We start from the raw sequence: 14,892 nt of genomic DNA, 5'->3' as shown, positions 1-14,892 counted from the left end.
GAGGCAAGCTGCAGTCTATTCATATTGTCTACGTGCATGTCTTCCATACATATTTACATAATATAAAAGCATTGCAACACGCACTAGTAAATTGTAAGTTTGTAACGCATTCCAACTTGCAAAGGTAGCATATAAAATAAATATAAACAAAATGCAGCAAAAAAATTTATAAAATAAATGCAATTTTCTATAAAATACTTTCTACAGAATTGCTAGCGCTTAAATTTGCAACAAGCAACTCGCTTTAAGTCAGTGCTGCCTTTAAGTTTTTTAATTTGTTGAAATATATAAATCAAGCCCAGCATAATGCGCGCTGTTAGCACAGCAAGCGTCACCACAATATGTGCTTTGCGTTAAAGGATAGCACAAAAAGGATGTGCGTATATTGAGCATGCTGACAAGTTGATTGCTTGTCGCTGTTGCAGTTGCCTACGATTGCAGATGTCAAAGGACAAACAAAGACAAAATGTAATGAAAAATATCAGCAGCAGCGACAGCAACGGCTTTTAATAAAATCGTAAATGTTCATTATAATTATGCACTTTAATTGCCTACAGACATGTCTTTAAGCGCGCAATTCACAGAACTTCATAAAGTATTTGTTGGCAATAAACAGCAGCAGATAGTCCTGCCAGCTTAAGGGTAATAGACTGCAATCAAAAGAGATTTTCGTTAGTATGCGTTTATATTGCTGTTACAGTGAACACTCGCATATGGCAAGATATCTAAGCTACTGAGAAACTTGCTCTTCATCTTTCTCTAGGAAGCGTAACCTGGCTGCAGCTTAATGTAAAGTTAAATTTATTGTTAGAATTTTCCTTTGAATTTTGCATATAATAATGCAAAGCTGCTGCAATAAATTCTAAGAAGCAGTGCAAGCAGCTCAAAGGTCTTAACAATCAGAGAATAATTGAAATTTTTACAACAGCAATCATTACAAGCTTATGCGTATTCAATTTGTAATTTAAAGTAGTATAAGCTATGAAGTAAATTCTTAAATTGTTAAAGTTATTATTATTTAAACTTTGATCTTTGAGCATGCAAAATCATTTCAGTAGAGCTTTCATCAATGAAAATTCATTGTCGCTATATATATATTTTAATTATAGCTTAAGTATTTCTACGCCATTCGAATTCCATAAGAAATCAGCTAGGCTGATCTTGAGCTATAAGCTTGGAGTATTATTTTCATCAATGTAAAGCAGTTAGGTAACCAAAGCTGCTAAAGAGTTAACAGTGAAGTAAGTTGCTGAGCCTGGACTGCTGCTCTAACTTAACTACTAATATGCGAGTGTTCATTGCTTAATCTACTTACGTTAAAATACGCTGCAAGACAGCTCCAAAGCCTGGCAACATAATTTCCTTTTCGCCAGCAATCATTCCATCAATAATGCGCCTGGCAGCAGCCTCACCGCTAATCAAAGGATACAAGCGATCGAATTGTGTGCGAGCCACAAGATCTGTTACTTCATCATTGGTTTGTAGAAACGCCGGCATAACAGTGCAGACTTTAATATTGCGCTGACGCTCGAGCATAAGTTCCAGTCGCAAAGCCTTCATGTAACCAGTGACAGCAAATTTTGTAGCCGTATAGCTTGTATTGTAGGGCAGAGGAATAATGCCTGCCAAGCAGTTAAGTATATAAATGCTTTATGTTAAGCGCTGCCTTTAACTTACTTGCCAGCGAGCTTATGCTGAGCACATATCCTTTGTTTAGCTGCTTCATGGCTGGCAAAAATATGCTCTTGGTCTGTGTAACAAAAACAAATTAAATGCGTTTATAAAAATATTTAGCAGCTTACCCAAAAGTGTGCGGTTAAGTTAACATCAATCATACGCTGCAGCTCCTGCGGCGCTGGATTCAAGGAGTTGCTAAGCAGCAATAATCCAGCATTGTTCACCAGCAATGTAACAGTGCCAAGTGTTTGGCTTATGTTTGCCTGCAGCTCAACAAGCTCAGTATAATTGCTAACATTTACCTAGTTTTTTTTATTATATAGTTAGCCAGACTTTAATTAAACTCGTTTTAGCGCTTACCTTAAAAGCTTTTGCCTTAACCGTCGCTAACTGTTTGATTTGCGCGACTGTTTCTTCGGCGCCGGCCAGATTAATATCGACTACGGCTATGTGACAACCTCGCTGGGCCAACTCAATGGCTAGCGCACGCCCCAGCCCATGAGCAGCGCCAGTAATCTGTCAATAACAATTATATAGGCATGTTATAATTGCAATTGCACTTTGACTGTACCAAAGTTCATTGCACAGCAGCAAGCAGATTTTATAAATTTTATATTTTTTTGCAGCTACTTGCAAAACTTACCAAAGCCACTTCCCCTGCCAAAGTTTTCTGCTTGGTGTAGCAACAACTGAACAAGCAACCGCAGATTTTGGTAACAAGCGCCACCAGCAACAACAATGGACAAATGCCTGCCAATAGCGCAATGGCCAGCATGGCCTGCAGTTTAACCAGCGCTTGCTCTGTACGCATATTGCACACAGACTTTTGTTTATAAATTATTTGCAACACTTTATGGCTTGAAGCACAAGCGGCGACTGTGCCAAAACTTAAAGCGCGCAACAAACTTAAGCAACGAATATCAAGACTCGCTTGAGTGTAATTGCAATACTCAGGCCAGAGTCAGGCGAGCTTCTATCAAAGCGCATAGAATACAAAGCTAGGCGTGGATTGTTGTCGAGCGCGTCCGTCTAAGCTTGACATGCGTTGATAGGTTCAACGTCAGTAAGCTCTCATTATTGTTGCAATTAGCTAATGCAAACGCGTTTAGCAACGTTTAATTGTTAATAAATACTTAAATTAATTAAACGCAACAACAGTAACAAGCATGAAAGTTTACAATGGAAATGCTTGACCCTTTTTTATTGCTGATTTAAAGATTTACTTACTTACAGTAAAAAAAATAGCTTAAAGTTCAATGAACTTGCCGTTTTTTATTAAGAGAAAGTATTACTATATAAAATATGAAATAAATACCTATAAGTTAGCTAGTGTAAATACATTTCTAATTAATGGAGAATACATTACGCTTAAGCTCTAAATATGCTCAAGCCACAAATCAAGCTCAAGTCCTTTTTTTAGCTTACTTAAAGGCTGTTTAAAATGTATATAAAATGTTGAATATTTTAAAATCAAACTCAAAGTACTTTTGTTAAATTTTCTTTAAAGTATTGCCACCTGCACTTGTCTCTCTCTTATCATTGCACTTGAATCAAGCTGTGGAGCTCTTGAACTTCCTATCTGACTGCAACGCTGTCAGTTTAAGTTAAAGTTATGTGCAACATCACTTACAATATCTTTATTACTACGCTATATAATATTTATCCTTATAATTATTACACTTGAATTGAATTTCTGTTTCATGCGTTATGCTTCAATGTCAAACACGTTGCACGTGATTCAATTTTTGTGTCAACATTGGGACTTAGCTTGGCACTCAGGTTACACTTGAAGATTTATGCTGAGTGCAAGGATTTGTATAAATTGCGTAGCGTGTATTTAGTTTATTTGGCTATAACTGTAGTTGGCACCAGTTGCTTAATCAACTTTGTCATAAAGAAACCCGCCAAGGGTAACTCTAATCTTACGCGCTGCTCTAAGAGCAATTTAATTTTTTGTTATTTTGTTTTTTAGTGATGTCAGTCCAAGTTGTGCCGCTCAAAGGAAGCAAATCTGGCATAAGGCTAAGACCAGCAGCAGTGTCCTAGCGTCACTTTAGATGGAATGCCATTAGAGCAGCACTTGGGAGCTACGCAACTTGGGTGCGGGTGCGGGCATTGGTGCAACAAAGTGCTTAAGGTAAAGGATTAGGGTTGGAGCTGCTTAAACCTGTGCGCCAAAGTTTCCCACGAAACATTGAAACACGAAAAAAACAAAACCAAAGTAGATGCCGCAGCTGCCAGCAAACACACACATAAAGTAGAAAAGTGTTGAGCGAGAGAGGCAAGCTGAAGAGAGAGAGAGAGCGAGTGCGAGTGCTTAGACAACGTTAATGTTAATTACTTTTTTGATATTTTACATAAGCGAAGCACTCAGTGCTCAGTGTTCAGCTAAAAATTCGTAAAAGGGCGAGACAATTTCTCAGCGTAACTGTCAACATCAATTTGAAGTGCTGCGATTGCAGGTCACGGGAAGCGAGGACCTAATGAGACAAGCATATGATGTCCTGGCAAATGCCTGTAATGAGCAGCGCTGCCATCTGTTTTTGGTTTTATGGCAAGACCAAGTCAAACGCAAATAAATTAGCTGTGTATACAACTGTCAGAAAAAACACAAAAAAAATTTAAATGCATCGAGAGTGAAAATAAAAAAAAAAAATAGTAATAACAACTTGTCTTGTAAACTGATACCCAACTAGGAGTGGTACAGACATCAACAGCAGCTACATGGTAGCCACAAAAAGGATCCGGATGCGCTACTGCATCAGCATGAGTCTCAAAGACATCGCAGCGCGATGCTATAATGTGTTTGTTTAGGTTCGAAGGATAACAGTTTTCTCACGCTGCTGCTCTCTCTCTGCTACTTGAATTGACAGTTGCGTGTCATAATTTAACAGTTCGAAGACTTTGCCAGGATGCACGCTCAAAAGGATGCGCCCTGGTATGTATATGCAGCTGTGAAAGTTGCTTTTTATAACAAAGAAATAGTTTAATATTTAAATTTAGATTCAATTGATTAACATGCTTATACAGTATAAGTGTTTTAGCTTTGAGTATAAGACTTTTAGCAACACTTATTCCGCTTTAAAAATACTTTAAATTAAAAGCTTAGTCAAATCATTAAATTGACAAACTCTTGCAGTCTAAGCTATGAATAAAAAGAAAGTTTTAAATTACAAATACTTCGAATTGCAAACTTAGCAAGCTAGCTATCAAGCTGAAGAAACTACAAGTTTAGCTATCAAGCGACTTAAAGCTCAATTTATATTTATTTATTAATACTATATATTTGTACTTTACTATGTAAAAACTTTAAATTGATGCAACTAAAGACAAGTAAATGCAATACTTTAAGCCAAAGAATTCTCAACTGCAACAAGTTTTTCTTTCTACAAAATAAAACTCTTTGAGAACAAAAAGTGTTTACTAAATGTGCCTTACCTTTTTAAAAATACATGAATAAACACACATTTGATTTATCTATACACAAATTGTCAAGCATTCCGGCCCGAACCTAATGCGAGCTCTTTGTCGCTCCAGAATTTTGTGGAGCGCATTTCTCGACACATTCAATAAATATAAAATTGTGTGTACGAGTTAATTTAAAGTATACGTACGACCGAAGGACCGCAGTATGGGGCCAAAAGACAACAAAAAATTGATTTCAACTCCAGCTGCCGCCCAGCCAACTATTTATAGAGTGAACACTTTTTTAGAGTTCACAAAACTCAAACTCAGCAACGTCGGGCTGTAAAAAATGCATAAATATTCTATTTTGAGGTGACACTTTGACAAGTGCATATGAATACAACAACAGGCTCCATAGCATAACATAGCATAGCATATAAATTATATATAAAATTGATATGAATAATTGTCGTTGGAATTTATATAAATGAAGTTTATGCAATAAACAAGCGCTCGACATTTATTTAATGGCATTTGAGTGCATAAAATAAATGCAAATGCATGCGCGCACATTGAAAAATTTTATTTAATCAACATATTTGAGTTTGTGTTGTTGAAAGACTAAAAAAGACAATGCACACACACACAAATTAGACTGCAAACTAATTGTTATGGAAAGACAACAACAAGAGCAGCAAGCTGCCACATGTGGCATACAAGATTTGTTTATATAAGTGTTGCAGGCAATAAAGCGGCCGAGTCAATAACAAAGCAATAAACAAAATTCCAAATGAGTGCAAATCAAACCTTGTTGCAACTGCAACAAGAACAACAACAATAAAAACAATTTCTATGAACAGAAAAAACTCCGAGGAGGCAACCATAAAACACTCGACGCTTTTTTTTAATGCAGCGCACCCTAGAAGTAATTAGTGCGCTATTTTTATGATACGCATCAGTTGCGCATGCGCAAAGGCCGCAGCAGCAACAGGCTGCGCCACAAGGGGCATGGGGGCACACAAACACACACACACATATGTGTGCTTGTATGTGTGTCATCAGGTGCTGGGGGTCTGAGCCTCAGAGCAGCATCAAATGTCATAAAGTGTAATTAGAATTTATTTCTGAGGCTGCTGCTGCTTATGTTATTCTTTTTTATTTTGTAAGCGGCAATGTCGGCAACCTCTTGTTGCAAGTCTCAAGGGACTAGAAAGCGGCACATAGTGTTTGTTGTTGTTATTATTGCTGCCACTGCTTGTTTATTTTGTGTTTTTTACTTATAGAGGGGTTAGAGGTTAGGCTAGCACTTGCATTAATAACAATTGAAAGTATTAATTATGCGCTTAAATTTTTATACATTGGAATAGTTTGCACTATTTTTAATACCCAGCAAATTAAATTACGTAGCATCTGTTAGTCGCCACTTTAAGTGCCGCACAACATTTGTTTATGCACATGCAGCAGAATTGTATTTAACAAATATATGTGTATACATGTTCAATGCTCAAGTTATTGATATTGCCAGAGTGCGGCGCTGTGGCATCAAGTGCGCCATATGGGGTCCAAGTCCTACAGTTTATAATGCTCGACTTGACTGCTTAATAAATATGCAGCTATTTGATTAATGCTTGCAGCAAAGAAAATGTTGCATTTATTACGTTTTAAAAGTGTGCGGCATGTTGCAAGTAGCTGGAGGTGGTGTAAGGATAAGCCATGCTTAAAAGTATGCTATAAAATGCAGTAAGCAGCAGCATTAAATGCATTCCAAAGTTTTCAGTTTAGTTAACTTAAGCTTTAGTTTATTTAATATAAATAGTTAATGTTTAATGTTTAATGTTATATAATTCTTGTTCATTTCCAATAAAACAAATGCGCGCTGCGCACATCAAAGTGATAAAATCTCAGCAGCATATAATCCTGCCACTTGGTGGGCAACAATCTGTAAATAAAGCAAAAGGCAAGCACTAATAACATATAAGCTAAGCAAACGGAATCGAACTTATTACCTTAACAGCCAAACACTGAGCGCAAATATGCGTGGCACATAGACCATGCGTTGATTAAGCAGCACACCCTTGACTATTTTCTCAGCCACATAGGGCGTGGGCAGACCAGGATAAGTGCGTGATATGCTAATGAAAATATAAACAAATTAAAGCAAGCTATGCTATGTTTGTTGGTCAAAGTTAAATGCTTACCCCGCATCACTGAGCAGCGGCAAGTCGCCGCTGGTGCGCATCAAGTAGGCATTGGCCACAGTAGTGCGCACATAATCGCAGTCGGACAGACGCAGCTCGGCGCGCAGCGAAGCCATAAAGCCCATAATGCCATACTTAGTGGCTGTATAAATGCCAGCGCCAGGCAAAGGCACCAAACCTAAGCAATATATATATGTGAACAATAAACAAAAGCTGCTTGCATGCAAAACGCACCTGCCAAAGCATTGACGGCAACCAAATGTCCAGACTTGCGTGTTATCATCTTGGGCAGAAACTCTTTAGTAGTCTGCAAGTCGCAAATATTAATATATATTAAAAGCTGTTAGACTTGCGCTACTTACGGCAATATAAGAGCCCAGATTTAGCTGCAGTATAGTATCGATTTCATCGCTTTTCAAATGCGGCGTTGAGGTCATGGGCATAAGCGAGGCATTGTTCACCAAAATCTCCACTGGGCCCAATTCCTTTTCCACCTTGGCCGCCATCAGCTGCAGCTCGCGCGGCGAAGATACATCGTTCTATAATTAATTTGACAATTAAGTGCTACGCCTGTCTACTGTTCGACTACTCACCTTATAAGCCTTGGCTGTGCAGCGTGGTATTTTAGATAAGAGCTCGACTGTCTCGTAACAACCCTTTGAGTTTACATCGACAACTGCCAGCTTGCAACCGCGTCGGGCCAGCTCCAAACAGATTTCTCGACCCAAACCACTGCCGCCGCCAGTTACCTATGGAAATACGAACTCAATTAGTGCCAAGCAACCCCTACTGGTCTCCAGTTATTGTGCAGCGGTTGTCTAATTATTATAGCACAAATTAATTAGCAAACAATGGGCACTTGCAGCAAATGCTTCGTATGCATGCGTAGCTAAAACAAATATACAAACTACAATGCAATCTATTACAATACAGACATATTGTCAAAGTGTTTTGATAAATTCAGACATTTATAGCAGATTAAATGCATTCGGTTGGAATATGTACGGCATGCCTAACAAAATATACAGTCTGTAAATTTACAAATGATTCAAGACAAAGGTAAATATTATTTAAATCCAACAACTAACTCATCACTCGGCTCAACTATCAAAAGTATTGGCAAAGCTTTAGCTGCAAATCAAAAGTTATTGGCATACAAAGCTACTCAAATTTAAATTTGTCTAGCAAAAAAGAAAGTTGGGCAAACTTTTGTATGAATTTGCAATTTTTCATGCATTAACGAGCATTCACTGTACTGCATACATTACTTAAACAATACGCTTAACATAATTGAGTGACTTTATAGCTTAATTAAAAGGGTCTAATCTCTTTGTGCACAATCAAAGTTAATTATTTTATAAGCTCTGCGATACGACAAAATGAAATATAGCATATTTACTTATAAATTAAATATTTAACATGCTTTTTGAATTATAAAATGTTGTGCTAAAAGCACATAAAAAAATGTAACTGAAAAGTTTTGGCACGTTCATAAGCCAAAACAAAAAAAACAAAACACTGACGTCGCAAGTGCGATGCGCAATTGTTGTTAAACTATTGCTAAAGTATTTCAAATTCAAATATGCAAATTAGCAACAATAAGTTATCAAGCTGTTAACTTTAAGTGAATTATCTAGCGATAGCCAGTATTACATTTGTTATGCACATAGCTATGATATGAAATAAAAAGTAAATATTTTTATATTTATTTTATGTAGGCAAGTGTGTGTGTGTGCTTGTTATCTTTTGGCATCTTTATCGAGATTGTTTACATTGGCAGCTGGGAAGTTGCTGAACAGCTTTTGACGACGTCATCAGTTTTGTATAAAAATTGAAAACAAAAGTGAAGTCGCAACGACGCTCTGGCCAAAGAAAACCTGTTTATTATTTATATAGTATCTGTGTGAACGATCGGGCTATGCACATGCATATATATATATATATACAAATGTATCTAGATTGCGCTTAGCTGACGCATACAAAAATATGCGTTTCAAATTGAGGTATATAAAGCACAGCTAACCAAGTGTCTCTCAATAACTAACATTGCAATCAAATTACGCTTGACTTAATTTTTGGGGCGGCGCACTTGACCTTGTGGTGCTCATCAATTGACTTCTGGGCAAACTATAAAAATTGAGCGCGCATGCAGCTTAAAACAGTTATAAATGGCTAGCAAGCTATAACATTTTAATTGGCTAGCCTAGTATAGTACGTATACGTATTATAAACAGTTAGGCTACTTGGCTTTTGTTTTAATAACAATAGACTCAGCTAACATTACAATGGAACCGCACCCAAGCCACAGCTGTGGGACAAATGATGTAACGAGAAGACGTAAAGTGCGTAACGTTACGCTGCTTGATTTGACGAGTGGCTGCCACTTTGGTTGCATATCAATTGCACTCACCAGCGCCACCTTGCCGCTCACATCCTTTTCCTTGACGCCCAGGCCAAACAGATAGTCCAGCAAATGTTTTAAAAACACAGCGAGCAGCACAAATGGCAGCAGCAGCAAAAATACAATAACTTTCAAATTATATATGGCGCGTGTTGTCTCATCGTTGCGCTGGGCGCTCAAGGCAGCCGTGGGCGTAGCAGTTGAACCGCTTACACCACCACCAGCAGTAGCAACAACAACAGTGGGTCTGGCTTCAGCGCTATTTGCGGGCACATTGCTGATTGTGCGTGTGATTGTTGTTGTTGTTGCCGTTTCTACCATTTTTCAACACAATTGCAGCAAATATTATTGTTATGCTGTCAACAGCACAAAACAAAATATTTTCTATATGTGCACTGGGCTTGAATATTTTGATTTAGAAACTTAGCGCGCAGCTTGCGTTCGACGCGTGCGTTAACCAACCGGTATCGAACTGAACTAAAACTACGTGAGCAATTCGCCAGTTTTGTCACACAAACAGACACACACACACATACACACACTCTTTCTCTGCTGGCGCTGAAGATCGCTCAGAGTCGCCAAAGAGTCGTTGGCAAGTTATCTTGCTTTGGCATCGACAACAACGACAAAAACATTGTGAGTATCGCTCTTTACCGTTGGTTAACGTCGTTGCGCTGCATTCTCTCTCTTTCTACGTCTCTGCCAATGTCAGTAGCTTTGCTGCTGAGTGAAATTTTTGTATGCAAGTTTCACCTCGCGTCTTGTTTTTGTTATTTATTCACCTGCACAGTAGGCAAAATAAGCGGCTGAGCTAGCGCAAATTAAAAACAACACTTAATACATAAAATTGTTTAAACAATTTATGCAGCAAGCCAAGTGTGAGCAGCCTACCCTACTTACATATAAATTCTTCTGCCAATTATAGCCCAACCTACTACAAAGCCATATTTGTTTAATACAAATTTGGCGTGAACATCGTCATTTTGATATCCAGCGTAGACGGCAGCTCATTACGCATATGAAAGCATTTACGACTGCCCACCAGCAGCTGCAGCTTAAACCATTTCTATAAACAGTTAAAATGCGTTAGTCATATTGCAATTATAAATTCATCAACACGTGCAAGTGAAACATATGCACTTCATACAAGTTTATAAATTAAAGTTGATTGCACACACATATGGCAGCAGCAGCAAATTATAAAAAGTCACTGGCGTGTCAACACATGCGACCTTTGACATTTGCATATGCGCTTAAGGAATGTCTGGAATTAGCTGTGCATCAAAGCTAAATCAAATTAATAAACATACATACGCATATATATAAGAATTTCTACTGAGCAAGCAAACAAGCCAAATAAAGTAATACAGAAAAATATATATTAGCATTTATGCATAAAAACATATGTAAACAGAAATTTCAACATTGTTTAACAATTTAGTCACAAAGTAAAAGGTTTCTTAATCTAATGTAGCAAAATAAAAATAGTTCTTTCATATGATTTGCAAACTTATAAACTAGTGCTAAAAACTATAAATTAAACAGACTTAATTATGTTACAAAGTAAAACATTGTTTAACAATTTAGTCACAAAGTAAAAGGTTTCATTACCTAATGTAGCAAAATAAAAGAAACTTGCAAACTTCTAAACTAGCGCTTAAAACTATAAATTAAACAGACTTAATACTACAAAGTAAAACGTTTTCATAGCCGAATTTCATATGACTTTCAAACTTATAAACTAATGTTTAATATATGGAGTAACTAAATAGTAGCTTTGATTAATAGCTTTTGAACTTAAAATGTGTGCTTTCTTTTTTACTCAAAACTAAGTTTATAGTTTTAGTTTAACAACTTACGTTTAACATCTTGTAAGTGCATATAATACTTATGCAGATTTTGATTATCCGTATTCTCCAGAAGAGCCACAGCCGTCTTGCCAATAATTCCATCGACTACATCAACCAATAAATCACTACTGAAAGATTGAATGTTGAGCACATAACATCCATTAGGAGAACGCGATAATTCAAAGTCAGCTGGCACAAATTTGCTATCAACGCTATCATTGCTCAGATGATCTTCCTTGATTACTGCTTGAGGACGTCGTGGACTACGGCGTTTGTTTGTTGAATTTTCATTCTCTTCGTCATCGGATTTAATAGTTTTGCGTCTTTTAGCGTCCGTTTGACGTTCATCCAAGTTTCGATCGCGCTTGGGACAAGTGCAAATTTTTACATAAATAACCTGTTGTCCCAGTATGTCGCCGCTGCAAAAAGTAGTTTTTGTCTAATTAGTTAAAGAACCAAACAAGTAAACAATTGTGCTAGTTACTTCATGTTTTCCAAGCAGAAGACCAAACAGGTTTCCTTGCGGCCAAAGCAAGAGTTCTGACAGGAGAAGCTAAAGGCGAGTGTCTGACGCACAAGTTCACCGTTTTGTATGCCGGGACGACACATGTTCAGCGGCACCAGCACCGAATATCTCTCCGCAATGCTTTTGCCCGTTGCTGTGCCGCAGTACATTGTATTTGGATTCTCACAGCGCAGCAGACTTTCACGCATTTTTTTATCAGTAGCTGCAAGTTAATAAATGAGTTAGCTTAGCTTTTAAATTATGATTTTGTTGCTTACCCGCATCTGTGCTTAGATGATTCTGACAACGCAATAAGGGTCCACTCACATCTTTGACAAAGCAAAGAAAAGCGCGCAGATTGAGCTGCTGCAATGGCATTTTGAATTTGAATGTAACTTCAATGTTGAAAGTCTTATTCATGCGTATGTACATCTTGTTTAGTGGCAGCGATAACATCCAATGAGACTTGTGTGGTTCTTCCAGCTGCATGCTGAAGTAGTAACCACCATTGTTATGATCTTCGAGCTTTGGCAAAATGTTAACCTTTGTCTTCATATCTTGCAACATCATATCGCGCAGCAGTGATTGCTGTAAATACAAAAATTAATAATTATATAGACTTTAACAAAAATGAAGCAAAAGAATTGCAAGTAAAATTTATTAACAATATTCGTTTATCAACTAGAATTTGCCTTAGTTTGTGTTCATTATCGATTCACTCTATTCGGAATACTCTTTTGCCATTTTTTCATTACCAAGTGTTTAACAAATAAACATTTAAATGGTTTAACAACCATATGCTGTTTCTTCAATGATTAATGTACACACCGTTGATCCACAGTTATCAATTAACAGATAAGTTAAACAATTAAGCAGTAATTAACAGAGACATTAAATGCTTTTGTGTCAGTTCATAGACAACTTTCCCGCGCAATGGGTCTCTTTGGCATGCGCCTATCTCGACGGCCCATACATGGACAGGCTAAGCTAGTGCAAATGCTGCTGGTTATACTTATTATAATGTTAACATTATTTGGACTCTTTGCGAATCGCTTCTCGTTGAGTGGACGTCAGCGTTTTGTCTTCTCCAAGAAATATTTGGCCTACAGCATTTTCGTGACGCTGCTCTTCTCTTTTATTTACTTGCGTGAGATTTATCTGGAGACTGATTACGATTATCGCGATGCTGTCAAGCTTTATACTTATATGAACATAACGGTAGCTATAATCAATTTTGTAACTCAAATGTTTATGAGCAACCAGGTGGCACGCATGATGTCCAAAGTGCCGCTATTCGAGACCCTCAAACAGTTGCACATAGAGCGTGCTGCAATAAAACGTTCGGTTATATTGGCTTTGATCAAAGTTATTGGATTTCCACTGGTCATGGAACTGGCGCTTATGTGGCAACAAAAACGCAACGAACCGCACTTGAGTCTTGTCTGGACCTTATACAAATTGCTTCCTATGATTATATCAAATTTTTTGAACAATTGCTACTTTGGTGCCATGATTATAGCCAAAAATATTATAGAAACTATTAATGCCAAGCTGCGAACGCAAGTGCAACAAGTAAACTTTATGCAACAAGCGCAGGAGCTGGAGAATCGCTCCAGATACTATCGCATACAGCAGTTTTGCAATTTCGCAGATGAATTGGATAACTTGGCGTTTATATATAAAATAGTTTGCTCGCAGGCAACGGACTATATGGCCTTGATGTCCTTGTCTGTAGTGTTATCCCTAATCTGTCATCTGCTTGGCATTACAGTGGGCGTCTTTAATCAATATTATGCCATCGCACAGACTATATTTGAGCACAAGCCCTACGACGGATTTGGAGCGCTCATTAATATCGTATTTCTAATCATTTCGCTGCTGGAAATTATGATGTTGGCATTGTTAAGCAATAATATTTTGTTGACAACTCAGACCACAGGCAGCGTGTTGCAAGAGTTGAAACTACTTGAAGCCGACTGGCGTTATCGGCAATCGGTGCACACGTTTTCGCTGCAAGTTGTCATCATCAATTACAGAATCAAGCCTATGGGTCTATTCGAAATAGATATTGCGCTTATGAACAGCGTGCTATCCACTGTGGCCAGCTTTGCTTTGATACTTGTGCAATCCGATTTGTCGCAACGCTTTAAATAATGCCACGCTTACCTGGCTGAACTGCATCAGGTTGCCCGACTGCAAGAGAAAAAACATTAGTTAGCAAATATTTGCACATGTGCTTTGTTGCTACTCACGTTCAGTCCTTGAAGATATGCAAGAGGCTCATTAACCCTGGAAATAAACAAAGTTAAACCAACTATTGATTAAAATGCGTAACAACTTACATTTCTTCTGTATTCGCTTGCTGCGGATCCTCCTCGTTACCAGAACTTGAGCTGTGCAATTAGTTAAAAGAATTAGCTTGAACAAACATGAACAAGTTGCGCACAACAACCGCAAATCTGAGCTTTTAGCTAATACCTTTCTTTTTTCGAAGACATTGCTGGATCTACGAACATTAAACACACTTATTTACTTTATTTAAGCGTACTTTAGTTTTTTGTGTAGTTGTGATTGTTTTGATTTCTAACCGCGTTTTGCCAACACTGAAAAACACATAAGTGTTGGGCAATATATATCGATACTGCAGCAGCAGCTCTTGCAAAGAACTCAAGCTGCTATGGCATCGATACCAGCAAGGCGCGTTTATTTAAACTCATGCTAAGAATGATACGCAACATGAACGCAAGCAATTAAAAATACGGTATATATTTCGAAATTTTCCCGGTGTTAAGGAGTCAAAGCTTATACCTGATAACAGCAGGTATTTCCAGTAAACACATTCAATGCAATTCCACG

The 14,892-nt window shown here is 37.7% G+C and overlaps 4 protein-coding genes across 4 annotated transcripts; 1 reads left to right on the top strand and 3 right to left on the bottom strand.

The window, feature by feature from the left end:
• Positions 1 to 479: 479 nt before the first annotated feature.
• LOC108602544 (17-beta-hydroxysteroid dehydrogenase 13) lies at positions 480 to 2,556 on the bottom strand. Its single transcript, XM_017990677.1, has 6 exons — positions 2,321 to 2,556; positions 2,038 to 2,193; positions 1,803 to 1,979; positions 1,678 to 1,750; positions 1,316 to 1,622; positions 480 to 650 (listed from the first exon to the last, which is right to left on the bottom strand). The coding sequence occupies exons 1-6, from the start codon at positions 2,486 to 2,488 to the stop codon at positions 566 to 568; spliced, it is 966 nt and encodes a 321-aa protein (XP_017846166.1). The 5' UTR covers positions 2,489 to 2,556; the 3' UTR covers positions 480 to 565.
• Positions 2,557 to 6,883: 4,327 nt separating this feature from the next.
• LOC108602234 (estradiol 17-beta-dehydrogenase 11) lies at positions 6,884 to 10,002 on the bottom strand. The gene is made up of 7 exons (XM_017990282.1): positions 9,691 to 10,002; positions 7,874 to 8,029; positions 7,643 to 7,819; positions 7,515 to 7,587; positions 7,281 to 7,458; positions 7,089 to 7,214; positions 6,884 to 7,021 (listed from the first exon to the last, which is right to left on the bottom strand). Exons 1-7 carry the CDS (start codon positions 10,000 to 10,002, stop codon positions 6,934 to 6,936), a joined length of 1,110 nt encoding a protein of 369 aa, XP_017845771.1. The 3' UTR covers positions 6,884 to 6,933.
• Positions 10,003 to 11,448: 1,446 nt separating this feature from the next.
• On the bottom strand, positions 11,449 to 14,604 carry LOC108602369 (cellular tumor antigen p53). The gene is made up of 7 exons (XM_017990471.1): positions 14,515 to 14,604; positions 14,379 to 14,429; positions 14,289 to 14,325; positions 14,203 to 14,229; positions 12,315 to 12,624; positions 12,016 to 12,259; positions 11,449 to 11,950 (listed from the first exon to the last, which is right to left on the bottom strand). The coding sequence occupies exons 1-7, from the start codon at positions 14,550 to 14,552 to the stop codon at positions 11,524 to 11,526; spliced, it is 1,134 nt and encodes a 377-aa protein (XP_017845960.1). The 5' UTR covers positions 14,553 to 14,604; the 3' UTR covers positions 11,449 to 11,523.
• On the top strand, positions 12,942 to 14,190 carry LOC108602367 (putative gustatory receptor 94a). The gene has a single exon (XM_017990470.1). It carries the CDS (start codon positions 12,970 to 12,972, stop codon positions 14,188 to 14,190), a length of 1,221 nt encoding a protein of 406 aa, XP_017845959.1. The 5' UTR covers positions 12,942 to 12,969.
• Positions 14,605 to 14,892: the final 288 nt, after the last annotated feature.

Source organism: Drosophila busckii, chromosome 3R (assembly GCF_011750605.1).
Source record: "Drosophila busckii strain San Diego stock center, stock number 13000-0081.31 chromosome 3R, ASM1175060v1, whole genome shotgun sequence".
Lineage (NCBI taxonomy): Eukaryota > Metazoa > Arthropoda > Insecta > Diptera > Drosophilidae > Drosophila > Drosophila busckii.
This window is presented reverse-complemented; position numbering and strand designations above follow the sequence as displayed.

What these genes read in the sequence shown, in the direction of transcription:
- LOC108602544 (XM_017990677.1), bottom strand. Translation starts at nt 2,488, where the DNA reads ATGCGTACAGAGCAAGCGCTGGTTAAACTGCAGGCCATGCTGGCCATT. An exon ending in TGGCAGGGGAAGTGGCTTTG is followed by an intron (nt 2,194 to 2,320) that starts GTAAGTTTTGCA and finishes TGTTATTGACAG; the next exon opens with ATTACTGGCGCTGCTCATGG. An exon ending in ACTTAACCGCACACTTTTGG is followed by an intron (nt 1,751 to 1,802) that starts GTAAGCTGCTAA and finishes TTTGTTACACAG; the next exon opens with ACCAAGAGCATATTTTTGCC.
- LOC108602234 (XM_017990282.1), bottom strand. Translation starts at nt 10,002, where the DNA reads ATGGTAGAAACGGCAACAACAACAACAATCACACGCACAATCAGCAAT. An exon ending in TGAGCGGCAAGGTGGCGCTG is followed by an intron (nt 8,030 to 9,690) that starts GTGAGTGCAATT and finishes GTATTTCCATAG; the next exon opens with GTAACTGGCGGCGGCAGTGG. An exon ending in CCGCTGCTCAGTGATGCGGG is followed by an intron (nt 7,215 to 7,280) that starts GTAAGCATTTAA and finishes TATTTTCATTAG; the next exon opens with CATATCACGCACTTATCCTG.
- LOC108602367 (XM_017990470.1), top strand. Translation starts at nt 12,970, where the DNA reads ATGGGTCTCTTTGGCATGCGCCTATCTCGACGGCCCATACATGGACAG.
- LOC108602369 (XM_017990471.1), bottom strand. Translation starts at nt 14,552, where the DNA reads ATGTTCGTAGATCCAGCAATGTCTTCGAAAAAAGAAAG. An exon ending in CATATCTTCAAGGACTGAAC is followed by an intron (nt 14,230 to 14,288) that starts GTGAGTAGCAAC and finishes TTTCTCTTGCAG; the next exon opens with TCGGGCAACCTGATGCAGTT. An exon ending in TCATCTAAGCACAGATGCGG is followed by an intron (nt 12,260 to 12,314) that starts GTAAGCAACAAA and finishes ATTAACTTGCAG; the next exon opens with CTACTGATAAAAAAATGCGT.